The sequence below is a fragment of the Cetorhinus maximus genome, chromosome 2, assembly GCF_964194155.1.
Source record: "Cetorhinus maximus chromosome 2, sCetMax3.hap1.1, whole genome shotgun sequence".
Classification (NCBI taxonomy): domain Eukaryota; kingdom Metazoa; phylum Chordata; class Chondrichthyes; order Lamniformes; family Cetorhinidae; genus Cetorhinus; species Cetorhinus maximus.
Genome location: NC_135880.1, coordinates 167,799,576 through 167,825,501, shown reverse-complemented (window position 1 = coordinate 167,825,501; position 25,926 = coordinate 167,799,576). Strand labels below are relative to the sequence as shown.

At 43.4% G+C, this 25,926-nt stretch overlaps 1 protein-coding gene across 3 annotated transcripts in view; it reads left to right on the top strand.

Annotated features, from left to right (window-relative positions):
• The window catches only part of chrna8 (cholinergic receptor, nicotinic, alpha 8), a 412,535-nt gene that overhangs the window by 57,878 nt on the left and 328,731 nt on the right, over positions 1-25,926 (top strand). The window contains exons 1-2 of one of the 3 annotated variants that reach the window (XM_078570627.1): positions 16,590-16,685; positions 16,822-16,928. The exons of 1 other annotated variant lie outside the window; for it this stretch is intronic. In XM_078570627.1, coding sequence (XP_078426753.1) covers positions 16,868-16,928 — 61 coding nt within the window. In that variant the 5' untranslated portion in view covers positions 16,590-16,685; positions 16,822-16,867. Of the gene's footprint in view, positions 1-16,589; positions 16,686-16,821; positions 16,929-25,926 lie in introns of those variants that run through there. One more of the 3 variants, XM_078570635.1, reaches the window with a different exon arrangement.

The window sequence follows — 25,926 nt, the reverse complement described above, 5'->3', positions numbered from 1 at the left end:
ATGCCCACCAGGTCAGATGAGAAAGATGCCTGGCATGTGTGGGTGGTGAGTGGTACCGTGGATAGGGTGAGGACATGATCCGCAGAGCAGGTGAAGGTGTGTGTGAGAGTGAATGGTGATGTCTCTTGAACTGGAAGTGAGTGAGATCCTGTGAATGTCTGATAGGCTTGCGAGTGTCATTCATCCTCTTTCAGCACTGGATGGCTGTCCTCTTTTGTAAGATGGCGTTAACCACCGCTGCCATCGCCTCCAATGCTGGATTTGTCACCTTGCTTGCTGGTCTTCGCTTAGGTCGGATAGTGGACTTCACGGCGGACCTCCACTGCGCCCAGTAGGCGCCCGAGAGAGTTGTCATTAAATTTTTGGGGCAGCATGTTTCCTCCATTTGGCAGCCATGACTTTCCAGCAGTCCCTTAGACAGAGCTAGCTTTAAGTATGGCGCCCGGATGACTGAAGGCCTGAGGTGATGGCGGGACAGGTGAATCAGTGGCGCCCCACCAGCAGTCCAACGTGTTTCCCAGGAATGCGTTATTAATGAGGCAGGACATGCCAGGGATGAGATGATATGGTGTGAAAACCCACCGTTGCAGCTGGTAGGCAAAACGTCTTTTTTCCTGCCCTCCACTGCACTTTGTGCAAATCTGGAACAAATCTGTCCCAAGACTCTCTCCAATTCCAAATGCACAATATTACAAGGTGCAAGTTGTGGAGTGCAAAATCGTTTTTCTAAACTCCAGGAAACAAATTAATATATTTCTGACAGGCCTCACAACTGATGTGTGTGATCAAACATACTGATAAACAGAAGGTATAGTTTTGCCTTAGGTTGGAGCACTATTCTGCCAATATTCCATTCGCCTTCCTGTAGCTAAGCCAAAATAATGTGAGGTTCAGCAACTGAAAACTTTCCAAGTGAAAATGCAACTTCCTCTGAGTAACTCTGTATTGTGAATCCAATACCCCACCATTGTGTTTTTCAGCCACTCTCTGCAATCATGATGATTGAAATGCACTACAATATATTCTCATAGGGTCTCTATGCACTGGGAATTCTGATTAGCTCCTGAATGAATAGGATTCTATGCTCAATGCTGTTAAAAAATTCATTTTCTCTTGGCCTTCCATAAGCCAAATTGAATTTGAAATTATGTTGTGCTTCTTTAAAATTTATGGCTATTTTATATGTTAATTTTTTATTGCAAAATTAATTAAAACAACCAGTTTTCTTATGATATGGCTTCTCAATGAAAAGAGGAGTAGAAAGAGATTAAATCAATCTTAGCATAACAGAATAAATCTGAATCTGAGGGGACTACGGTTTTTTTTTTCTCTTTTGGGAGGGGGCTGCAGGGGTTTTTCTGCAGATTTTTCTGAAGGAATTCACAAGTTTCTCCCAGATTGGGTAATTAAAATTAACAATTTTCATTGATTTTTATCTTGTGAAAGGAGTTGAGAATTTGCATCTTTGCACTTTCAAGATAGTTTCAAGCACTCAAAGGTTGACAAGATGAACAGTGACAAGGAATTAGATGTGCAAAAAGGATGTGTGAAAACATCTAAGATCCTAACTCCTCAAATGTTAACTTCTCATTTCTAGAAATAAAATCACAAAAACTTTCAGAAAGTTGACTTACAACAAAGCCTATATTTCTTTCCCGTGGGCTGATTTCTTGAAATTGATTCGCTGGTCACGTATCAATTCATGCAACTGACTCATTAAAAGACATTATGAATTCTTTTTTTTTAGAATATTCTGCAGTAGTTTGTCTAGGATTCCACCGAGCAAATTTTAGCTACCAGCACTATAATAGTCTTGAAGACCCCTGATATAAAGTTTGACAAGGTCTCGTCTGGAGTGGCTACATCTTAAATCTTTTTGCTCTATTACATTGGGAATAGGAATGTATCCGCTCCATTTAAACATTTGGCTGGAGTTTCGAGGCTATGGTTTTCAAGGGTTTTTTAGGTCTCAATTTTCTGCATCATGTGGATCACTTGCCATCATACTGTCTCTCCTTTCCCAATTGGCAGGGTAGCTCTGGCTATAGCTTCCTCTATGAATGTCATCAGTACAACTCTACAATTGACCAAAATGGTGGGGCTGTTAGAACAAGTAGTGGCCCCGGCTAAAAAGTGAGTGTGAGTGGACACTATGTAAGGATGGGATCAGGTACAACAGATAATTCCCCCACAGTCAAATAGCTTGTCAAAATTACCTTCAAGAATGGTCACTTGCACAAGGTCTTAGAGGTCTGCTGGTTCAACTGAAAGGCAGCAGAGGAAGAGGTGGAGAGAAGAGCATTGCTGTGAAAATGAAATGTTAACTCTGATATCACTGACAGTGACTCAGTGGCAGTGTGTCCTATTCTGCAGACTGAAAAGTGCTGACTTTGTAGGCAGGGTTCTCCAAAAACTGCTTTATAACTTATGACAGCCCTTTGACAGATCACACGTCAAAGAAAAATGTGTGTTCTTTTCTCCCTTTCACAACTTCAGGTTCTCCAATAGAACTTCACAGTCAAATAAGTCACTGTTGTAAGGTAGAAAACATGGCAGTCAATTTGCACACAGCCAGGTCCTACAATAACAATGTGATACATGATCTGATTATCTGTTCTCCTTCACATAGTCCCATGGGATCTTTTAATCTAACTGGAAGCATAGACAGGACTTCAGTTACCGCAGACAAAAGACTGCATCTCTGACAGGATGATACTCTGACAATCTGCACTCTGACGCACTGGAGTGCCAAACTAGATTTTGCTGTCAAGTTTCTGGAGTGGGAAGCCATAATCTTCTGACTCATAAGCAGAAGTATTACCACTGAACCACAATGTCTGGCATCTTTATACAAATTATGATATTCCAATGCAATGTGGCAGCAAACAGCAACCATGGTACAAATAGTTAATAAAATGCTACATATCTATTAAAGACCATATCGTGTAATACCGATATGTTTGAGAAAATATTAGAATTGGCTTTTGAAAGAGATTTTATAAAAGGGTTCTTGGATATAATAATGAAGTTTAAATTTGTATAAAAGAATCCACCAAGTTTTAATCTTAACAGTGGTTTGGTTTTTCACTGTGAAGCAACCAGTTTGTTTGTGCAGCATCTGCCATGCTAAAATCGAAATAAATTTAATAATTGGGTGTAGCTGAATGAATTGTAAATGTCCAAGATAAGAGAAGCATTTGTTGAGGGTAATTGCACAATTTGAGAGTATATTAATAACGTGAGTTTACATTTCGCTTCTCGCATTTTTAACATGATTTTGAAAACCTAACAAAATACGAATTAAAGAAATAATTTTGTGGGGGAAGATTTCAAGATTTGGTGCAATGTAGGTCAGGCTTTGTAACTTGGACAGGGGAAAGCAGGAGACCAACAAAAGCAGCAGGATATCTTTTTTCAGTTCTCTAACTCTCAACTTATCATGCCAGTTTTATTCAGTGTAACAATCTATCATATCTTGCATAATGCTGGGCATGCAATTATGAGATGACTTTGATTAAACATGGGGTCAGTGTTTAGTTCTCCTATCAACATAACATCTTTGGCAGAATTGTATCGAGTGGAAGACTCATTGTGGTAGGAGTGTGCGTTTATTGGCAGTCACTTACTGCAATCTTAGGGAGAATTTAGCCCCCATCGGGGGGGTTGTGCAGGAGCGGGTGCGAACCAGATCGGGTCCGTGCCGCCAGTTTACGTGGGCGGGCCAATTAAGGCCCGCCCAGTGTGACGTGCGCCCAGAAGCACTGTACGCTCCCTGTGCGGGCGGTGGGGGGAGGAGGGGTTGGGTTCCCTGAGTTAGGGCCTGCACTCTTTTGCACAAATGCATGAAAGAGCGCAGAAATCTGCCTCAGGGAGATTAGTTTAAGGCTTAAAAGTTTAAATAGAGAAAAGAAAATATTTTAAGACATGTAAGACTTGCTCAAGGAACATTAATGAAAACATTTATTTAATTTATAAACCCTTCATGGAACCTCATCCCTCCTGTGGATGAGGTTCCATGAAAAATGCAAAGGCCTGGGCTCTTCGCCTGCCTGTCAACCTTAAGGTTGGATGGGCAGCACAGTTAATTACTTTAATTGATATTTAAACGGCTTTAATAGGCCTTTGACAGTTCGGTGGATGCGCAGCCGACTTGGGTGAGCGCCCACCGAACTGAAATTCTGAATGACGTGCTGTGATGTTGGGATGCACGTCCGGCATCACCGTGTGCCGTTTTACGCATGTGCATACGGGGACCGTCCCCGCACGCCAACGGGAAAGTTCTGCTCCTTGTTTGCATTTCTCGCTACACATAGCACAACATATGACACAAAAATCACAGAATTGTTACTGTGCAGAAGGAGGCCATTCGGCCCACTGCGTCTGCACTGGCTCCCCCAATAAGCATTATGACTTAGCGCCATTCTCCTGCCTTTTCCCCTTAACCAGCACATTCTTTCCATTTAAATAATCATCTAATGCCGTCTTGAATGCCTCAATTGAGCCTGCCTCCATCGCATTTCCAGGCAGTGCATTCCAGATGCAAACCACTTGTGTGAAAAAGTTTTTTCTCACATCGCATTTGCTTCTTTTGCAAGTCAATTTAAATCTGTGCCGTCACATTCCCGATCCTTTTATGAACAGGAACAGCTTCTCCCTATCTACTCTATCCAGCCTCCTCATGATTTTGAACATTTGCATCAAATCTCCTCTTAGCCTTCTCCTCTCCAAAAAGAACAGTTCCAACCTATCCAATCTATCTTCATAACTCAAGTTTCTCATCCCTGGAGCCATTCTTGTAAACTTCTTCTGCATTTTCTCCAATGCATTCACATCCTTCCTGTAGTGTGGCGCACAGAACTGTACACAACACTCCAGCTGAGGTCTAACTAGTGTCTTATAGAAGCTCATCATAACCTCCCTGCTCTTGTATGCCCCTAATAATAAAGCCCAGGATTCTGTTAAACAGACTGGTCTGTAACTGCTGGGCTTATCCTTACAACCTTTTTTGAATAAGGGTGTAATGTTTGCAGTTCTCCAGTCCTCTGGCATCTCCCCTGAGTCTAGAGAAGATTGAAATATTATGGCCAGTGCCTCTGCAATTTCCACTCTCAATTCCTTCAATATCCTTGGATGCATCTCATCTGGTCCTGATAACTTGTCAACTTTAAGTACTGACAATTTATCCAATACCTCCTCTTTATCCTTCTAGTGACAGAGTTGCCTCCTCTGTCACCATGGCCTGGGTAACATTTGCTTCCTTGGTGTTATGACATGGCAGATGGTGTGTGTCAGGTGGACCAAATCCACGAGGGAAACTTGATTGTGCTATCACAACGGTTTTGTAATTTGTATTTATTACGAGATGTGTACACTGAATTCAGAAGTAATAAGTCCACCAAGACCTTTACAGATTTAAAAAAGTAAATTAAAACATTTATTAACAAAGTAAAAGATGTCAAACACATACAAAAGACTACAATTACTATTATAATAACTCCTAAAATTCCTAATTAACCCGAATCCCAGTTACACTCCCATTAAGGCAATGATCCAAAAATAGATTTTAGATTTAAAACAAATTCAGCAAGTTAACACAATACTGGAATTCCACATGGCTCTTCCTCAACTTTCGTTTAGTTATTCAACAGACTTATGAATAAATGTTGGAGGCTTCATTAGGGCTATTTCACACACTCCTGTTAGATCTTACATGGCCATTCGACACATAGCCTTTTATTCTCCCTTATATATGTTTCTCTCTTTTTAATATGTAAATCCTACTGTTCCATATGTCTTTGAAACTGTATCTTCCTCATATCATAAAAACTTCCATGGTGCCAATATTGCCAGTAACCTTTGGGAAAAATAAACACATTCCTTAGCCTTGCTCATCTGGCTAGTTGGAAACAGACTCAGACCCCTTTGAAATCCAAATATTCCTCCATTTATCTAAAAATGTAAATTCCCTTCACACCTTACATGCTAAGCCAGCATCCATGTTTACTCATTAGCATGTCAAGCACCTAGCTTCTTTTGATGACTTAAAGCTTGTAGTCAGCTTGACTACAAAATGTAATTACATCACACAGACAGACCCAACTATATTTACCCCAACAAACCTATTTCACAATAAACCAGAAAAATATTATGAAAATGATTATACTTTTCAGATGCAAAGTATTAATTTAACACCTCAGCCATGCCCCCTGCCTCCATAAATCCCCCTTTGGTCCTTAATCAGCCCCACTCCTCCTTTTACCACCCTTTTACTATTTATGTGCCTACAGGAGACTTTGGGATTCTCCTTTATGTTGGCTGTCAGTCTTTTCTCATAATCCGGCTTTGCTTCTTTTATTTGCCTCTTTGCCTCTCCTCTGAACCTTCTGTATTCCACTTGGGGTTTCATTGTATTTTCTACCTGACACCTGTCAGAGCACACCTTTTCTTCTTTATCTTCATTTCTATCTCCTTTTTCATCCAGTGAGCTCTAGATTTGTTTGCCCCGTCTTTCCTTTTGAGGGACTGTGCCCAAATAATTTCTTCTTTGATGGTAGCCCATTGTTCAGCTATAGTTTTTTCCAGCCAACCTTTGGTTCCAGTCTATCTGGCCCTGCTCTGTTCTTGCCCCATTGAAGTCAGCTCTCCCCAGTTAATTATCCTTACTCTGGGTTGCCCATTGTCCTTTCCTATCATCATCCTAAACCTTCTGATACAGTGATCACTGTCTCCTAAATGTTCCTCCACTGACACTTGATCTACTTGGTCCACTTTATTTCCAAGAACCAGGTCTAGAAGTGCCTCCTTTCTTGTTGGACTGGACACATACTGCTTAGAAAATTCTCCTGAACACACTCTAGGAATTCTTGCCCCTCTCTGCCCTTTATGCTATCATTATCCCAGGCTGTATTCAGGTAATTAAAGTCCCCCATTATAACTACACTATGATGTTTGCACCTCTCTGTAATTTCCTTGCAGATTTGTTCCTCTACAAATTTCCCGCTAATTGGTGGCCTATAGACTACACTGAGCAATGTAATTGCACCCTTTTTGTTCCTCAGCTCTAGCCAAATTAATTCAGTCCTTGAACCCTCTGGGGCATCCTCTTTCTCCAGCACTGCAATGCTCTCCATAACCAATACTGCTACCCCTCCCTCTTTTCTTCCTGCCTATCTTTTTTGAACACCTTATACCTGGGAATATTTAACACCCAGTCCTGCCCCTCCTTGAGCCAGGTCTCTGTTATTGCCAGAATATCATAATTCTGCTTGGCAATCTGCACCTGTAATTCACCATTCTTATTTACTGGACTCCATACATTCACATACAGGCAGTATAACCCTGACTTAGACTTCATTACTTTCTCCCTAACTCCACCTCTGTCTATTAACTTACGATTCTCTATTCTAGTGCTATCTGCCTCTCCCAGTATTTTGCGCACCTTGGTATTACTCTCTAATATTCTCTTCTAGATCCCACACCCCTGCCGAGTTAGTTTAAAGACCCCCAACAGCACTAACAAAGAGCAAGGAACTCAGTCCCAGCTCTGTTCGGGTGCAACCCATCCAGCTTGTACAGGTGCCATCTCCGCCAGAGCCTATCCCAGTGACCCAGGAACCTAAAGCCCTCCCTCCTGCACCATCATTCCAGCCTTGCATTCATCTGCCTTATCCTCCTATTTCTGTACTTACTTGCAAGTATCACTGGGAGTAATCCAGAGATTACCACTTTTGAGATCCTGCTTGCTAATTTTCTATCTAGACCCTTAAATTTTGACCACATCCACCTTCCTACCAACATGGACCATGACCTCTGGCTGTTCACCCTCCCCCAGAAATATGTCCTGCAGCCCGCTCAGTGACATCCTGACCCTGGCACCAGGGAGACAACATACCATCTAGGAGTCACGTCTAAAGCCACAGGAGCGTCTGTCTGTTCCCCTAACTAACAAATCTCCTATCACTATCGCGTCAGCTTTGTTTTTCTCTCCATGAATGCTGTCTGACCTAGTGAGTATTTCCAGCATTTTCTGCTTTTTATTTTTGTTTGAAGTAAGATGTTCGTATTGTATAAAGCAGCAACAGGACTGTAAACTGGGTTCCATCACAATATGTAATCATTTCAGATCAGTTAGGAGAACCTAAAAAAAGAACGGAAACATAATCATTGACCTGAAATGTTCTCTCACTTTGCCAGGGCTTCCAATCGGGAAGAGGAAATATTGTGAGGTCTCCAAAAGCAGGACGCGTGTTTTTTAAGAACATAAGAAATAGGATCAAGAATAGGTTATTTGGTCCCCCAAGACTGCTTTGCCATTCAGTGCAATCATGGATGATCTTCTTCTTTGACTCCACTTTCCTGCCCACTTCCCATATCTCTTGATTCCCTGTGAGATCACAACTCTGTCTGTTAAAGCTTTAAGTATACTCAATGATGAAGCATCCATGACTCTCTGGGGTGGGCAATTCCAAGGATTCACAACCCGCTTGAAGAAATTTTTCTTCATCTTAGTCCTAAATGATTCGCACTTATCCCGAGGCTATGCCCCTGTGTTCTAGATTTCCCAGCCAGGGAAACAACCTTTCATTGCTTATCCTGTAAACCCTTTCTGCATCTTGCATGTTTCAGTGAGAGCACCTCTCATTCTTCTAGACTCCAGAGAGTATAGGCCCAACTTACACAGCCTCTCATCAAGGACAGCTCTCTCATCCAAGAACCAACCTAGTAAACCTTCACAGATAGTGTTCACTATCAAGGCTTGAGCTGATAAGTGGCAAGTAACATTCGTGTCATAGAAGTACCAGGCACTGACCATCTCCAACAATAGAGAATATAACCATCTCCCCTTTGCATTCAATGGCAATACCATCACTGAATCCCCCATCATCAACATCCTGTGGTTACCATTGACCAGAAACTGAACTGGACCAGCCACTTAAGTGTGGCTCCTAGAGCAGGTCAAAGGCTTGGAATTCTGCAGAAGGTAACCCACATCCTCACTCCCTAAAGATGTCCACCATCTATAAGGCACAAGTCAGGAGTGTGATGGAATACTCTCCACTTGCCTGGATGAGTGCAGTTCCAACAATACTCAAGAAGCTCAACACCATGCAGGACAAAGCAGCCCTCTTGATTGACACCCCATCCACCACCTTCAACATCCACTGCCTCCACCATCGCTACACAGTAGCTGCAGTGTGTACCGTCTGCACAGCAGCAACTCACCAAGGTTTCCTTGACAGCACCTTCCAAACCTGTGACTTCTGCCACCTAGAAGGATGAGGGCAGCATTAAGCCACACACCATCCTGACTTGGAACTATATCGCTGTTCCTTCACTCTGGGTCAAAATTCTGGAATATCCTTTCTAACAGCACTGTGGCTGTACCTACACCACATGGACTGCTGCAGTTCAAGAAGGCAGCCTACCATCATCTTCTCAAAGGCCATTAGTGATGGGCAGTAAATGTTGGCCTAGCCAGTGATGCACACATCCCATGAAGGAATAAATAAATAAAAAATTCTAGCATTTTCCCAACAACTGATATCAGTCTAACTGGTCTGTTTTCTCCTTCCCTCCTTTCTTGAACAGATGTGTCACATTTGTTCAACAGGTTGTCCACTGGAATTCAGTCTGAATGGCAGATTTGGCTTCCCATAGGGCAGGGAACTTTGCGGAAAAGGTCGCAGTCCATGAGCAGGTAGGGTTCCTGCTCCTTGGAGTAGAAATAACAAGGTGGGTGCAGTGTGGTCTGGGAGGTTGAGGGATGATGGGGTTATATGGAGTGTTGACTCTTGGGAGATGTGCCGATGATAGCAGGGGTGTTTCAGTGATTACTGAGGGTCGGGGTGGGGTGGGGGAATTCACTGTAGGTTTCAGGGGGTCCAGCTGGGGGGAGTCCAATCACGGAGGAAGGGTTCCAATAGTGGAGGGTGGGCTTTGACATTAGTCCCTTCTTTAGGGACACAAGGAAATGATTTGCCACAAAACTGTTGTTTAATGGAATTTATTGATGAACGATATAGTTTATCTTAATAAAGAAACAAAATAAATGTTAAATAGTGGCAGGTTGTTGTCAAGAGTTTATAATTTATTGAGATCCATTGGGACTGACATCTGTCAGTCAACCGTGACTTTTGACACTATTACAGCTTCAAATACATTTCCAGGCAGACTGTTTTCTTTAGGTTCACCCGGCGGGTATTGGGAGTCTGGAACTCACTGCCTGAAAGGGTGGTTGAGTCAAAAACTCTGGTAACATTTAAGAAGTATTTAGATATTCACTTGCATTGCCATAGCCTCCAGGGCTATGGGCCAAGCGCTGGAAAATGGAAGTGGTCTGACAGGTTTAAAAAGGAGAGAAGAGAAGAATTTATTTTTCTGACATACACTGTGTGGCAGAGCAAAGAGAGTCTTATTCAGAATCGAACTGTACTATACCACACTTAGCATTGCTTGGTGCCCTTACAGGGTAGACTTTCCGTGGAAGTTCCCTGAATTGCTTGATCTTTAATTTTGTGGAGAAAAGCGTAGATACATCATTGCTCCAGGATTTCTGATGAGTTTACGATCCATGATCCTGAGAATCCCTGCAAAATTACTATTGCCGATCACCAACTTCAAAGATGTTCCAGAGGCTGAACTGACATCCCTCATTGCAGTGAAAATAGAGTGTGAGGTAATGCACTTGTGGAGGGCTAACAAGACAAGGGATTACACTGTGAATGGTAGGACTCTGGAAAGTACTGAAGATCAGAGGGACCTTGGTGTGCACATCCACAGATCCCAGAAGGTGGCAGATAAGGTGGTTAAGAAGGCATTTGGGGCACTTGCCTTTATTAGCCGAGGCATAGAATACAAGAGCAGGGAGATTATGTTGGAATTGTATAAAATGCTGGTTAAGCCACAACTGGAGTGTTGCGTGCAGTTCTGGTCACCACATTATAGGAAAGATGTGATTGCACTGGAGAGGGTGCAGAGGTGATTTACGAGGATGCTGCCTGGGCTGGAGGGTCTGAGCTATGAGGAAAGCTTGAATAGGCTAGGGTTGTTTTCCTTGGAGCAGCGAAGGTTGAGACGGAACCTGATAGAGGTGTATAAGATTATGAGGGGCATAGATAGGGTGGATAGGAGGGCAATTTTCCTATTAATAGAGGGGTCAATAACTAGAGGGCATAGATTTAAGGCAGGAGGTAGAAGGCTAAGAGGGGAGTTGAGGAGAAATTTTTTCACCCGGAGGGTAGTGGGAGTCTGGAACTCACTGCCTGAAAGGATGGTTTAGTCAAAAACTCTGGTAACATTTAAGAAGTATTTAGATATTCACTTGCATTGCCATAGCCTCCAGGGCTATGGGCCAAGCGCTGGAAAATGGGATTAATGTAATCAGAGCTTTGTTGACTGGCGCGGACATGGTGGGCCAAGTGGTCTCCTTCTGTGCTGCAAACGTCTATGAGAGGTTCACCAAGAACATATTATGCAAGATTCATTTTAAAATTCATTTAGGGGTAGAACCAGGGTTTGGAGTAATGAGAGTAAAGACGACAAAGGCAATACCTTTTAATAATATTGATCCTCAGGAAAGGCATTGCCACTTGTTGCTTCCTCCTGTGCAAAGATCATGCTAAACTGCCTAAGAGAGTGAGACTATTTTTTTTAGTGAATTGTTTCATTTCATGCAAGACAGTAAACAAAATACTGAACTGCACATTTTCCCTTTCCTCTGCTTTCAGCTTTCCAGAGATTGTTTCCTCTGTGACACCCTTGCCTGTTCTTCCACATCCCTTAACACCTGTTTTCCATCCCTTAGCACCTTCACATGTGAGCACAATAGATGTAGCCTTTATCCATTCTGCCATTCAAACACATCTTCTGCAGCACTGTGGTCACTGCTCACAATACAGCCTTCTCTGCATCAGGGAGACCAAAAGCAGGTTAGGTGTTCATTTTGGTGAACACCTCTATGTAGTCTGCAAGTGCAACTCTCATCTCCCTGTCACTTGCCACTAATTCTCTATCCAACTCTGACCACTCTGCTGTCAGCCTTCTACACTGTTCCAATGAAGCTCAATGTAAGTTTGAGGAACAGCACTTCATCTTTCTACTGGGCACTTGGCAGGCACCTGACCTTAACACAGATGTGAGCAACTTTAGGATTTAAACACAGATTTTATTTTATCTCCAACAGTAGGCACTGTAATATGGGTATACCAGTGTTTCCAGGGATGGAAGAGTGAGTAGGTTTGTGGTTGGGATATTGATACCCATTGGTACATCATCATTCCTGGGTGTTGATCTTCCTTTTGCTTCCCATGAACTATGGGACCTTACTCCGCTGTGCTCCATTTCCGTGCTTCCCTTTTCCAATATAGCTAACCCACTGTAACTTTACACATTCTCTGGGTATCAGATATGTTTTTTTTTCTGAATTCCTCCCACCATGCTTTCTTTTCTCTTCAATCTATTATCTGTTCTATCAATCAACCAATTCCTGCTCTCAACCTCTCACTTTACAGCACTTTCCTTTTTTTCACCGATTACCCCCACCCTTCTTTCCTTTGTTTGTTCTTATAAGCTATCCATTCATGATATTTTCTAATTCTGGTGAAAGGTTATGCCTGAGATATTAACCTTTTCTCTTCTCTATAAATCCTACCCAGCTTCCGGACTGAGGACAACGAAAGTTTCATTTTCTGCCCTTTCTATTCCAGCACGCTTAAGATAAAGGGTAACATTGCATTATCCTTTTTGAATATCTTTTATACTAATGCATTAGCTTTTAGTGATTTGTGTATGTGAATATCTAATTCCCTTTCCTTCTCCACGGTTCCTAGTTTCTAACCAAAAGGAAAAAGAAACAGAGACAGAGGAAACTTTCATCTGACTATTTATTCTGAAACAAATTTGAACCCAGGCACACGATGTGAAGGGTCAAAACCTAATGTACTGTACCACCAGTCTTCCTCTATCCTTCTACTACTATTCATCATAAGTTGCTGAATTTCTGTTAAATGTTGTGTTATTTTGTTACCTGCGTGACATTATTTGATTATTGTTACAAGTCTGAGGTTTATAAGATTATTGTGTTTTGGGACTGTATCTTTAAATCCAGGATAACTGAAGGGGGTTATGTGGCCTATTCTGAAGTCTGGATGGTTTGATTATTACAGATCAAATGAAGGCTTAGATTGTTTTACTGAAAAGAGGATGCTGAATATTTATACTTATAGACAGTGACAGCAATCTCTGAGTTCACAATGAGTAGACTCTGAGGGCCAAACTTTATGGACCCTTCACCAAAGGATTTTCCTGGTGAAGTCAATGGACTTTTGAATGGCTCATCACATTTACAGACCCACCCCCTGCCACGATGGGGCCATAAATTCTGCCCTGAGTCTCCCAAAGTCCCAGCTGTTTGGCAGATATGCCTGCGGAAGGGGAGATAATTACTGCATGGCAATGGCCTGTGAAACAGGACACGACACTCACAGTATGGTTGTCTGACGGATGTTGCACTGTGGGATCCTCACTTGGTAGAGCAGCGCTGACCTCACCATCAGCACAGGACCGGTCCAGATTGTGGTCGGCCAGCTGGATGGCTCTGTTTTCAAAGTTTGTGAGGACCTTGATTTCAGGCATTCCGCCACTGGTCTGTGATCCCTTTCTCTTGTTGTGTACCAGCTTCTGCTGTATGAATAGAGATGGAGAAAGTGTAAGCAGGACCCCTGCCGGGCCAGATTATAGATATGCCTGGCCTGTGTGGGTGGTGAGTGATCCCATGGACAGGATGAGGACAATGATGGTGTGTGTGTGAAAGAGTGAATGATGATGTCCCTTGAATTGGCAGTGAGTGAGGGCCCTGTGGGTGTGTGATGGGTTTGTGAGTGTGTGAGTTGAGAGTGATGAGAAGAGTGATTTACCCTGGCGGAACGGAGGAGATCATTCATCCTCTTGCAGCACTGGATGGCTGTCCTCTTCTGAGGGGTGTTGGCGCTGACCACCGCTGCCACCGCCTCCCAAACCAGATCGGTCACTTGCCGCCCATCCTGCGACCAGAGTAGGGGTACAGGACATCCCGGTGGGATTCCACTGCATCCAGCAATCACTCGAGGAACCCGTCATTAAACTTGGTGGGGAGGGCTGCAGTCTTTTTTCCTTTGCTGGCCATGTCTCCCGGGCAGCAGTGGTGAGCTGGTAGCGATAAGCGGTGTGCTGGTGACTGCCTTTTAAACATTTCAGCTGGTGTGATTGCGAGAGGGCGAAAGAGAGCCTGCCCCGCCATGTTTCCCGGGAGTGCATAAATAGCGAGGCGGGTTTGGGATGATTCGGCGTGTAAACCCACCATCACGGCCAGTGGGTAAAACATCGCTTTACCCACCCGCTACCGCACTTAGTGCAAATCTGGGAAAATTCTGCCTTATGTTTCCAATTTACACAATCATGGAAATTTATTTTCAGAATGTGGGTCAGCCAAAGTGCATTGAAAGAATCGGATATATATTTCTGTCCTGACGAAATGTCATCAATCTGAAATGTTCACTTTATTTCTCTCTTCATGGATGCTGGCTGGACTGCTGAATATTTCCAGAATTTTAGTTTTGTCATATATATATATATACGTATATTATATATATATATCTTTCCTGGCAATCTAATATATTATATATACACACACACACATATATATATATATATAGGATTTCCAGAAAAGCTTTTACATCTGTATCGAGGAATGTCCAAGAAAATCCCCATGTCTATTCTGTGCAGTCTAAAACAAGTCTCATAGGCTTAATAAAGGATGATAATTAGCGATTAAAATATCAGATGTATGCACTAGAAAATATCAAAGTCTGGATCGGGTTGGTTCATGCTGGCTTAGCATCAGCTTATTGTAGAACTCGAATTGTCTTCATGAGGGTCTTCGTTAATGTGAGTTTAAACGCAAATTTGGAATTGATCTAGATCTAAATCCAGATTTTCAGTGTTGCCATCTCCACTGTTCCCATTGCCCCTCAAGCAACCCCGGGTGCCCCTAATCAGCTTCACAGTCATACTAGATTGATGTCGACACTGCTGTGCTTACGATCCCGGATAGGTGCCGGGGAGGGGTGGAATTTCCATGCACTTTTTGGTTGTGGCAAATGTTTTCTTCCCTTCCCTCCAAGCCAGCTGTTTAACTGTTTTTAAAAATATTTTTCGACGCAAAGAAGTCTGCTTTTATTTCCGCCTGCCATGCAAGCAGTTAGATCAACAAATCGACTATTACCCAGGTTGTTCTCTCAACACATCTTAAATATGCGTCTTATTTGCAACCTTGGTTCAGTTATTCCTGGTTAAATCTGCGCTACTTCGTTCGGTGGACACTTTCTCTTAAAATGGAGTAGGAATGAGCAGTCAGATAATTCGCTCACCTATCGTTGTTAGAGCCACACAGGGACCACAGTGAAAATAATATTAATGTCATAGCAAAACGATAGCTAAGCATTGACAAGTGGTCAGTAATTTGGGAGCCCCTAGTTCATAGTCCCTTTCTTGTCTCTGGACCAAAAATTCGCAGGTATTTCTCGGGGGTTTTAATCCCAAAGTGACTGACGTGGGGAAAGTGAGGGAGATCGAAGCGGCAGGTGGTGGCGCATCTGGTGAAGGGTCCGAGCGGGAGGGTCAATGTCCATAGCTTCTGCTATCGAACGGGAAGGGCTGTCCATGAAAGCTGGTGCTCACTCGTCGCCAAGCGTGTTATCTGGAAGTGTTAAGGCAGGCATTTAGAGAAAAGAAAAGACCACTAACAGGAGTCTGCAACGTGAGAACTGAATTAAAAGCGTACAGCCTCATTTAACAATGCGACTGAGAAAATTCATTATATTTAAATGTGTGTGTGTGGATATTATGTATTGGGCTGCCCAAGAACAGGGTGACCAACTCTTAGGGACATTTCAACTGTGGGGGGAGGGATGCTACTGGTGACCCTGAGAGTGGGGGAGTGGGTTTAGAAAGCATGGGGGAGGGAGGGGGGTGGATTCAACATGAGAGGCAGTGGGGAGGGGGTTTCTTGAGACCATAGTAGAAGGTAGAGGTTTAACATTAACTAAAACTCACAACTTATCTTATTGAGTGGCGGCATTGCCATCTCTCTGCTGGCCCACTCACCTCCTTGTAGTCCCGCTCCACTCACTCAAACCCCTCCCCCCCCCACCCCAAGGGTCAGTGTCCCACTGGCTATCCTGCGGGATAAGCCGTCAACGTGAGGGAGAATTCTTTCAAAGGGGCAGCTGGACACACAGTCCCAGGAATGGGTCCCCGGTCCGAATGGGAACACGGGTGTCCCGCACATCCCCAGCACCGCAGCAGGCAGGACACTTCCTAACGCGGTAAGTCAATGGTGTGGAATGCGCTGCCTCAAAGGCAGGTTCAACGGTAACTTGCAAAAGAGGGGACTGGGCATCATTTTGCAGCTCTGCAAGGAGAGAGAGAGCAGGAGGGTGTGAGGCGAATTCGGACCGGGGACCCAGTCCTGGGACTGCAGGGAGGGGAGGTCACGTTGAATCCGCCCGCAAGGGGCCGAATGGCCTCCCCCGCCCCCGCCCCCTGTAAGATCCTGAGACAAGAGCCGGTCTCACTCTTCCCTGCGAGCGAGTCACTTTCCAGTCGCTGCCCAGTTTGGGCGGGAGAAGGTTGCGCACGGCGATCGACAGGTATCCCTGGTTGGACGGGATTGATTCCCGATTCTCATTGGGAAAGTCGTGTTTAAAGGGTCTGGGGATCCAGTGGGGCGCGGTGCAGGCGGGCTGACACTTTAAACCCGCGGGTCACTCTCGTCCTTCCTTTCAGAAATGCGCGTCTTGTGAAGAGCAGGGAAGACGACAAGAAAATCAAAATGCAGATCTGGAAGTGGCTGGCTTGCGTCTGGCTGACTGTGATCCTCTACTTGGTGCGAGGTAAGACTCCCTGTCCTGTTTCTTTCTGGAGATTCTGAATTTGTCCGGAGATACAGCGATGCATTGGCACTAGGGCAATTCCGCGAGTTTTGCCTTCACCTCGGTCGCGCGTTTGTGTGCTGTTTTCTCACATATATTTCACACTTGCTTCATCGAATTCCATTTCTTTCAAATATTGAAAAAAAAAAGTTTACATAAGCAAAATGCAGAGAGGGCACCGAATGCAATTGTCTTTCACAGGGTTTATTCGGGGGAGTAGTTCCTCGTTCCGTAAAGGACTGGACGCTTCATTTGCTCAGGTTTCAGTTCACGCCCCTGGCTTTCCCCATCTATCACCTGGTAGGAAAACCGAGATTAAGATATCAGGGAATGGGCGACCGCTGCTTTCAGTAGGGAGTGACCTGGGGTACCCGAAAGCGAGCGCCTAATCTCTCGGCATCTGTCAACCCCTGTCAACCTGTCCTACCGGTTAGCAAGGTGAGATATTTCCCTCAAAGTAGGTAAAAACTAGCGAGGTGCAAAGGGCAGAAACACCCAACAGGGAGACATAGAAGATGGGCACACACACAGCAAAGGAGTCGAGGCACAGTCAGATACACATAGAGACAGCACAGATGCGTAGATATAGTGGCAGAGTGAAACTCGGAAGTGCTGTAATTTAAATAGCAGGGAGACTCTGCTGCCTTCAACACCTCTAATCTTGTAGCTTTATCACAGGCAGATTGGATTTAAGTATTCGCAGGTAATATTTAGAACGTACCAGCCAAACGCTTGAAGAAACTTTCAGGACCATAAGAAACATTGATGGAATGTTTTAATTTCACTTGTCATTTTCACTAATGAAAATATAGCTGGACTAAAGTTGGATTTCAAACCAAGTTAGCGGGAGTTTCAAGCCTGCGAAAATAAATTTAACATATAAACCATCGACTGGTTCATTTGAAGTCTGTGCTCTGCTGAGTTTTTCTGTTTCAATGTAGCTGCATACTGAATGACAAAATTGTTGAAAAGTCCCATGCAGAGATTCTTTGAACAATATACCCAGCAACACAGTTCCATCTTATTGGTATGCTAGGTCGATACGCAGTCTTTTCAATTTTCTTTCATTATGGAGCAGATCTTTGTTTCCGTCTCCTGTCTCAATGTGGAACAGACTGTCATTTTCCTTTCCAGATACAGGACCACTGACTATGTGTTTCTACAGCCGCACATCCTCCAGAAACTCTTCCACTTTGGCAGCATTGTAATGCTTGTCTTCTCTGCCAGTGAGTGGCCTGACTTGTTAGGACATGACCTCCTCTCACTCCAATACCTGGTTGCTGCATTTTCTATGAGCTACTTTTAGGCAGGTGTTAAGGGTTAACAGTTGCTTATCCATAGCATTCAGAGGACTGCAGTCTGTGCGCATTAAGCATGTGCTTACTAACTTTGCTGATTAAGTCCTTAACAAAACTGGCAAACATGTGCCAGTGACGGATTAATTAGTATTTAATGACATTAAGGAGCATCAGTAAAGTTGTTCATGTCATGCTGGAGTTTTCATATATGCAAAAGCTTTAAAAAATACATATGTATGTAGGTTGCAATCCTCCAGAGAAAATTTGGACAACTTGACAGTCAATTGTATGCTGTCCACAACATATAATAAGAAGGTTTTCTGGAACAGATGTTCCAGGGGCTAGTTAGCCCAGTGTTGGGATTATAATAACTGGTAAAAGTGATTGGTTGATCATCAAGTCAAGGAGAAAAGAGGATCATCTGAGGAGCTATATTTGTCTCATAGGTACACCTATGTAAGCACCAGTGACGTGGACAAGGAAGGTGATGCTACGAACGTTAACCATGAGAAACTACAAGACGTTGGGGATTGAATGGCTACCCATGAAAGGAATGACACAGGCAGTGAGATTAAGTGTAAAATTAGATTGTAAGATTAAGAAGGTAGTGCCTTGAGAAATAGAATGCAAACTCAGATTTAAATACTCCCCCATCCCAAAGAGGATGATTTGGTTTCAATGATTTTAAAGACTGCATTTTGCTTGTTTTATACAGATACACACTCTCAAAACCTGCTGTCTAAAAATTGGAGTTGTCTGCGACTGGACATGTTTAGAATGTCTCATGCATCAATTTTCTTTTTAATCTTATTCAATTCAAATTAAATAGTTGTCTGGCAATACAGAACTTGAGTACTGCTGAAAAAATAGCGACATTTTTGTCAAAGCTTTTCATTTTGCATTCATCAGGACAATTCGCAAGAATACCAAACGTATAGGGGACAACAATTTACACTGTATGCAAAGAGAGTGCTGATTGGTTGGCAAGAGGACTCTGATTTGTAGAGGCATTGCCATGGAGAATACACCAGTTGATGGTGACTGACAGATACTGCCAAGCATTGTTTGAAGTTTAAACCAGGCAGCTTGACTCTGATTGGTCAAGACATTGCCCTGAGGAATGAGCCAGCGAATGGCTGTCACTTGTTTTGTTTAGCTGAAACAGGTGCAATGTGTGTGCATGTTATTTCTGTCTGCAAAGAACAGGGCCCTGTGTATTAATATATGTAGCATGTCCCTTCCTTGCAATGAGCAAGGTACAGACTCTATCCAACCAGCCCATGCTTGGAAAACTCAAAACACAATTTCCAGCATTAGGTGAGATTCTGTGATTGGACAACATTTGCTAAATAATCTTCAGTGCGCTTTTTAAAATTTGTTCATGGGATGTGGGCTTCACTGGCTGGGCCAGCATTTATTGCCCATCCATAATTGTCTTTGAGAAGGTGGTGGTGAGCTGCCTTTTTGAACTGCTGCAGCCCATGTGGTGTAGGTACATCCACAGTGCTGTTAGGGAAGGAGTTCCAGGATTTTGACCCAGCGACAGTGAAGGATTGGCGATATATTTCCAAGTCAGGATGGTGAGTTACTTGGAGGGGATCTCCAGGTGGTGGTGTTCCCATCTATCTGCTGCCCTTGTCCTTCTAGATGGTAGCGGTCATGGGTTTGGAACCTGGCAATCAATTTAAGATTGTCAGTCGAGCTCTCAGTGTGGCACATTTGTGTTTAGTGGAAACCACATATAATAATATAAATTGTTGTTCCCTTTACATTTGGTATTCTTGTGAACTGTCCTGATGAGTGCAAGATGAAAAGCTTTGACAAAAATGCCTCTTTTTACAGCAATTACAATTATCTTACCTGGACAATTCGGCGGCGGACTTGTTATCCCCTTCACTGCTTGCGCGCTGGTCTATTCCTGCGCTACAAGTGACCCTTGATCCCACCCAACCCAGATTGGCCTGAACCGCCCACTACCCAAAGCACCTGGCCCAAAATCCAGCAAATTCTGAAATCTGGCAAGGCCTCGGTCCTGAGGCTGCCAGTTTTGAGAGAGTGTACTTGCAATAGTTTTTGGCTTTTCACAGTGGTTCAAAAATCATGCTTTTGTGCAGGATATATGGTATATAAACCTCCTGACCCCACTCAAGCATATAAGAGCTAAGCAATAGGTTTTATACCTCAGTACAACTTAAACTCGAAATCTGTATGACCAAAGGCAAGAGCCTTTGATTCAGCCAATAAATTAGTGACATGTCATTGAGTAGGCCTGCTGTCACAGAACTCTGTGATTATAGTTAAGCTATATAGATAGATAAAGAAGGGAAATATTTCAATTCATGGAATTGTACAGTATAAAAGAAAGGCATTTGGCCCATTATGCCTGTGTTGAGATTCTTTGAGAAAATAAGTGACTGTCCCCTTGGGCTGTCACAAAGGGTCCTATATAAAATGGGTTTGAGCAATCTCCCTTACCTTACCCATGTACCCACAGCAAAAACTGTCCCTAATTTAACACTTCTGAGTGAGAAGATCATGACTTCAAGAATTTGAATATATAAGTTAGGCTGCTGTAAAGCAGTTTGAGAAGCATTGCTTTAATCCAGTAATGGATCAAGTTTGGCATTATCTAAAACCTATGTTTATAAAGTAGAAAGCCCAGTGTGCAGTATTCCTTCATCTGGCTGTTTGTTCGTAACTCGGAGGCAATCAGTACACACCTGGGGAAGTGTTCACTTTAACGGAATATTCATATTAGTAAGGCCTATTTTTGATCACTACTAATTGCCTTTATCAATCAACCTATTCATTAGCTTCTCGAAAAATTTAGCAATATCAAAGTGTTTGTGGTCATGATGGAGTCCATGCACAGCTAGAGGCCCCTGTTTAACATTTTGTGTATTATAAATGCATTTTCTAGTTATATTTTCAGTTTTAGGATTTGACAGTTGCAGCAATATTTTTTTCATTGAGAATATATATTTTGTTTAAAGGTTTTGACACAAACCTGTGTGCACATGAACAGTGTTCAGTATGATTTGCAACTCCTCAGATTATGAATAAGTCTGTGCCTGCATGCATCAAGACCAAGACAACATTCAGGATTGGGATGATAAATGGCAAGTAATATTTGCACCACACAAATGTCAGGCAATGACCATCTCCAACAAAAGAGAATCTAACCATCTCCTCTTGACATTCAATAACATTACCAGTGCTGAATTCCCCCAATATCAATGTCCTGGTAGTTACCATTAGCAGAAACTTAACTGGACCAGTCTTATAATTACCGTGCCTGCAGGACAGGTCAGAGGCTTGGAATTCTGCAGCAAGTAACTCCTGACTCTCTAAAGCCTGTCCACTTTCTACAAGGCACAAGTTAGGAGTGTGATAGAATGCTCTGCACTTGCCTGGATGAGTGCAGCTCCAACAACACTCAAGGATTTCAATACCATCCAGGACAAAGCAGCCAGCTTGATCAGCACCCCATCAACCACCTCAACATCCAATCCCTCCACCACTGGCACACAGTGGCAGCATTGTGTAACATCTACAAGATACACTGCAGCAACTCGCCAAGGCTCCTTCCACTACACCTTCCAAACCTGCAGCCTTTACTACCTAGAAAAACATGGACAGCAGACATGTGGGAGCACCACAGCTTGGAAGTTCTCCTCCAAGTCACACACCACCCTGACTAGGAACTATATTGCCGTTCTTAAACCTTCGCTGGATCAAAATCCTGGAACTCCCTTCTTAACAGCACTGTGAATGTATGTACACCACATAGACAGCAGCAGTTCACGAAGGCGGCTCACCATCACCTTCTGAAGGGCAATTAGGGATGGGCAATAAATGCTAGCCTTGTCAGCTACGCTTGCATCACACAAATAAATGAAAAAAGTACTAGGCCTGAATCTCTGAATGCATGCTGCAGATCGGGATGCTAGCCCGCCTTTGTTCCTTATGGGTACAATGCAGGCATACTTCCCACTACCTTTTGCCATTAAAGCTGATTAGTAGAAAATTAAGGCACCAATGCCTTCTAGTAACACACATTTGTAAAATAATTCCAACTATTTCCTGTTGATCCTGATGCCTGTAGTTTCCCCCATGTGCTATTTTGAAGTTGCTATTTTTCAACACTTATTACATAGACAGAGAAAATTCTTCTAGTTTGCCTCAAAGTAATCAGAAGTGTGCACTAAAAATGGAACATCTTGCATTTGAAGTTGCTGAGGAGCGTTACTACATTTCACTGCCACCATCACAATGTCCCTGTGATGAGGCAATATTGGAATTATACAGTAAAATGTTGCCTGCAGCCATAAATGTTATATCTTGGAAACAACCATAGAAAAAATTGGAAAATATTATGGAATATCTAGACATGCCATGTAAAATCTAACTTTAAGAACAGCTTTGCCATGAAACTTTTATATGACATGTGCATGCATAGAAGAGTTAAACGGACTTTGCTGTTTTTCACTCTCTGCATGCTATCTCTTGATAACATTATTCAGAAATGCAGGATAGTAGAGTAAAGGGTTAACCCTAACGCTTCTCTAATGATAACTATTGAGAATGTGCGTAAGGAGCTATGTTATAATGATGTCACTCAGAGTTGAGTGGGAAGAACCTGAGAGGAGCAGTATAGCTCTGTCCTGATGTCCTGTAATCTTGTATATAGTTAATTATGCAAATAAAAGTACTTTGAAGCTAAAATCTTTGCCTCTAGGAGCAAGACACCCAATGTCTTCCAAGACAACCCAACAATAACCGAAGGATCAGTTTTGACATTTATGCCAGTGGCATCCAGCTCTGCCTTGTTGCCTCCACTATTGACTCAAAGGCAGTTTCCACACTTCAAAATTACCTATGTAATTTCAAGATTGGGATAAACCAAAATTTCATCAGCGGAAAATTGCCAAAATGAGGCTATTCTCTCTGGCTTCCATCAACATTTTCTTCAACATTGAGGTCAGCTACTTATCCCCACATCAATTCTGTTACCAAAATCTCTTTCTTCCAGCTCTTCAACAATGATAATTTTCTCCTTCAGCTTTCCATTTCTGCTTCAAAAACCTAGTCCATGTCTTCATCACTACAAGTTTTAACATCAGCAATGTCCTCCTAGAAGACAATATCATTTTAACCTTGGCACTAGCTTCAATGCATCCAAACGCTGCAACCTGAACTAAGCGCAATAAAGTCATTTAACCTGTTTCACCAGGTTCCTAGATTTCTGGACATCAGTTTCAAATTCTCCATGATTTCAATCCCCTGAGTGATCATCTTTTACCTTGTCCCCTTGCACTTTATCCACTCCTCTAATTTCAGACTTTTCCTCACCCCTCCCTTCCAACATTCTACCCTTGGAACCACTCATTCACCAGCTTCTGCCCTCTGAAACTCTTTCCAGATTCCTTCATCTAGCACCCCTTTTCCTGTTTTCAAAATCCTCCTCAAAACCCTTTTCCTCAACAGTGCAGTCAGCTCCCCATCATAGCCTCTCAGTTCTCCTATTCCCCAAAGCTTTTTGTCAATTGTATGCCTTTTCTCCTCATTGTGTTGTTATCTGTAACATCTTCCTGTGTATGAGGAGCGTAATACAAGTACATGTGATTGGTATACATTGTTTAGGTGTCAGTGCGTGCTGGTAAGGTGGATTGGCTACAGTAAATTGCCCCCCATGTGAGCGTGTGCCCTGTGAGTGTGTGTCCTGTGATGGACTGGCATCCTGTCCTGGGTGTACCCCGCTTAGTGCCCATTGCCTGTTGAGATAGGCTCCGACTCCCCGCGCCCTGAATTGGATGAAGCGGTTCTGGAAAAATGAGTGAGCGAGTGTCAGCAGTAGTACTCTCGCCCCTGAGTCAGAATAGTTCAGGCAACATTCTAGGATATGAGCACATAATCTAGGCTGACACTTTAATTTAGTATTGAGGGTGTGCTGCTTTGCTGGACGTGTTGTCTTCTGCTTGAGAAGTTCACTTGAGGCTTCCTTTCCCTTTCCAATAGAAATAAAAGACCTCTTGGCAGTATCCCAAGAAGAGCAGGATTGTTGACTCCGTGGTCTGGCCATTATGTATCCCACAGCCAACATTATTAAGCATTTAATTGGATATGCATCTCATTTCTGTTTGTGGACTTTGCTGCACCCAAGTTGACCTCAGCATTTTCCTGCAACAGTGGCAACACTTCAGATGTTCTCCATTGGCTGTTAGGTTTTTTTGGGACGTCCTTGAATTACAAAAAGCACTCTACAATTGTAAGCTCTTTCTTTCTATAGCTGAATGATGTTTAGTATCACTATCTGCTAATGGTACTGGCAAAAAAATAAAAACAAAAAGCTAAAAGCTACTGCGGATGCTGGAAATCCAAAACAAAACCAGAATTACCTGGAAAAACTCAGCAGATCTGGCAGCATCGATGGAGAAGAAAACAGTTGACGTTTCGAGTCCTCATGACCCTTCGGCAGAACTGAAGTATAGTTAGGAGAGAGGTGAAATATAAACTGGTCTAAGGTGGGGGGCGGGGGGAGAGAGAAGTTGAGGGTGGGGTGGTTGTGGGGACAAGCAAGCAGTGATAGGAGCAGATAATCAAAAGATGTCACAGACAAAAGGATCAAAGAGGTGTTGAAGGTGGTGATATTATCTAATAAAAGTGCTAATTAAGAATGGATTGCAGGATACTCAAGGTACAGCTCTAATGGGGGTGGGTGGAAAGACTAACAAAGTATTAGTTGTAGATTTAAAAATAATGGAAATAGGTGGGAAAAGAAGAATCTATATAACTTATTGAAAAAAAAAAGGAGGGGGAAGAAACGGGGTGGGGATGGGGGGAGGGGGAGTTTAAGATCTAAAGTTGTTGAATTCAATATTCAGCCCGGAAGGCTGTAAAGTGCCTAGTCGGAAGATGAGGTGCTGTTCCTCCAGTTTGCGTTGGGCTTCACTGGAACAATGCAGCAAGCCAAGGACAGACATGTGGGCAAGAGAACAGGGTGGAGTGTTAAAATGGCAAGCGACAGGGAGGTTTGGGTCTTTCTTGCGGACAGACCGCAGGTGTTCTACAAAGCGGTCGCCCAGTTTGCGTTTGGTCTCTCCAATGTAGAGGAGACCGCATTGGGAGCAACGAATGCAGTAGACTAAGTTAGGGGAAATGCAAGTGAAATGCTGCTTCACTTGAAAGGAGTGTTTGGGCCCTTGGATGGTGTGGAGAGAGGAAGTGAAGGGGCAGGTGTTGCATCTTCTGCGTGGGCATGGGGAGGTGCCATAGGTGGGGGTTGAGGAGTAGGGGGTGATGGAGGAGTGGACCAGAGTGTCCCGGAGGGAATGATCCCTACGGAATGCCGCCAGGTGGGGTGAAGGGAAGATGTGTTTGGTGGTGGTATCATGCTGGAGTTGGCGGAAATGGCGGAGGATGATCCTTTGAATGCGGAGGCTGGTGGGGTGATAAGTGAGGACAAGGGGGACCCTATCATGTTTCTGGGAGGGAGGAGAAGGCGTGAGGCGGATGCGCGGGATATGGGCTGGACACGGTTGAGGGCCCTGTCAACGACCGTGGGTGGAAAACCTCGGTTAAGGAAGAAGGAGGACATGTCAGAGGAGCTGTTTTTGAAGGTAGCGTCATCAGAACAGATGCGACGGAGGCGAAGGAACTGA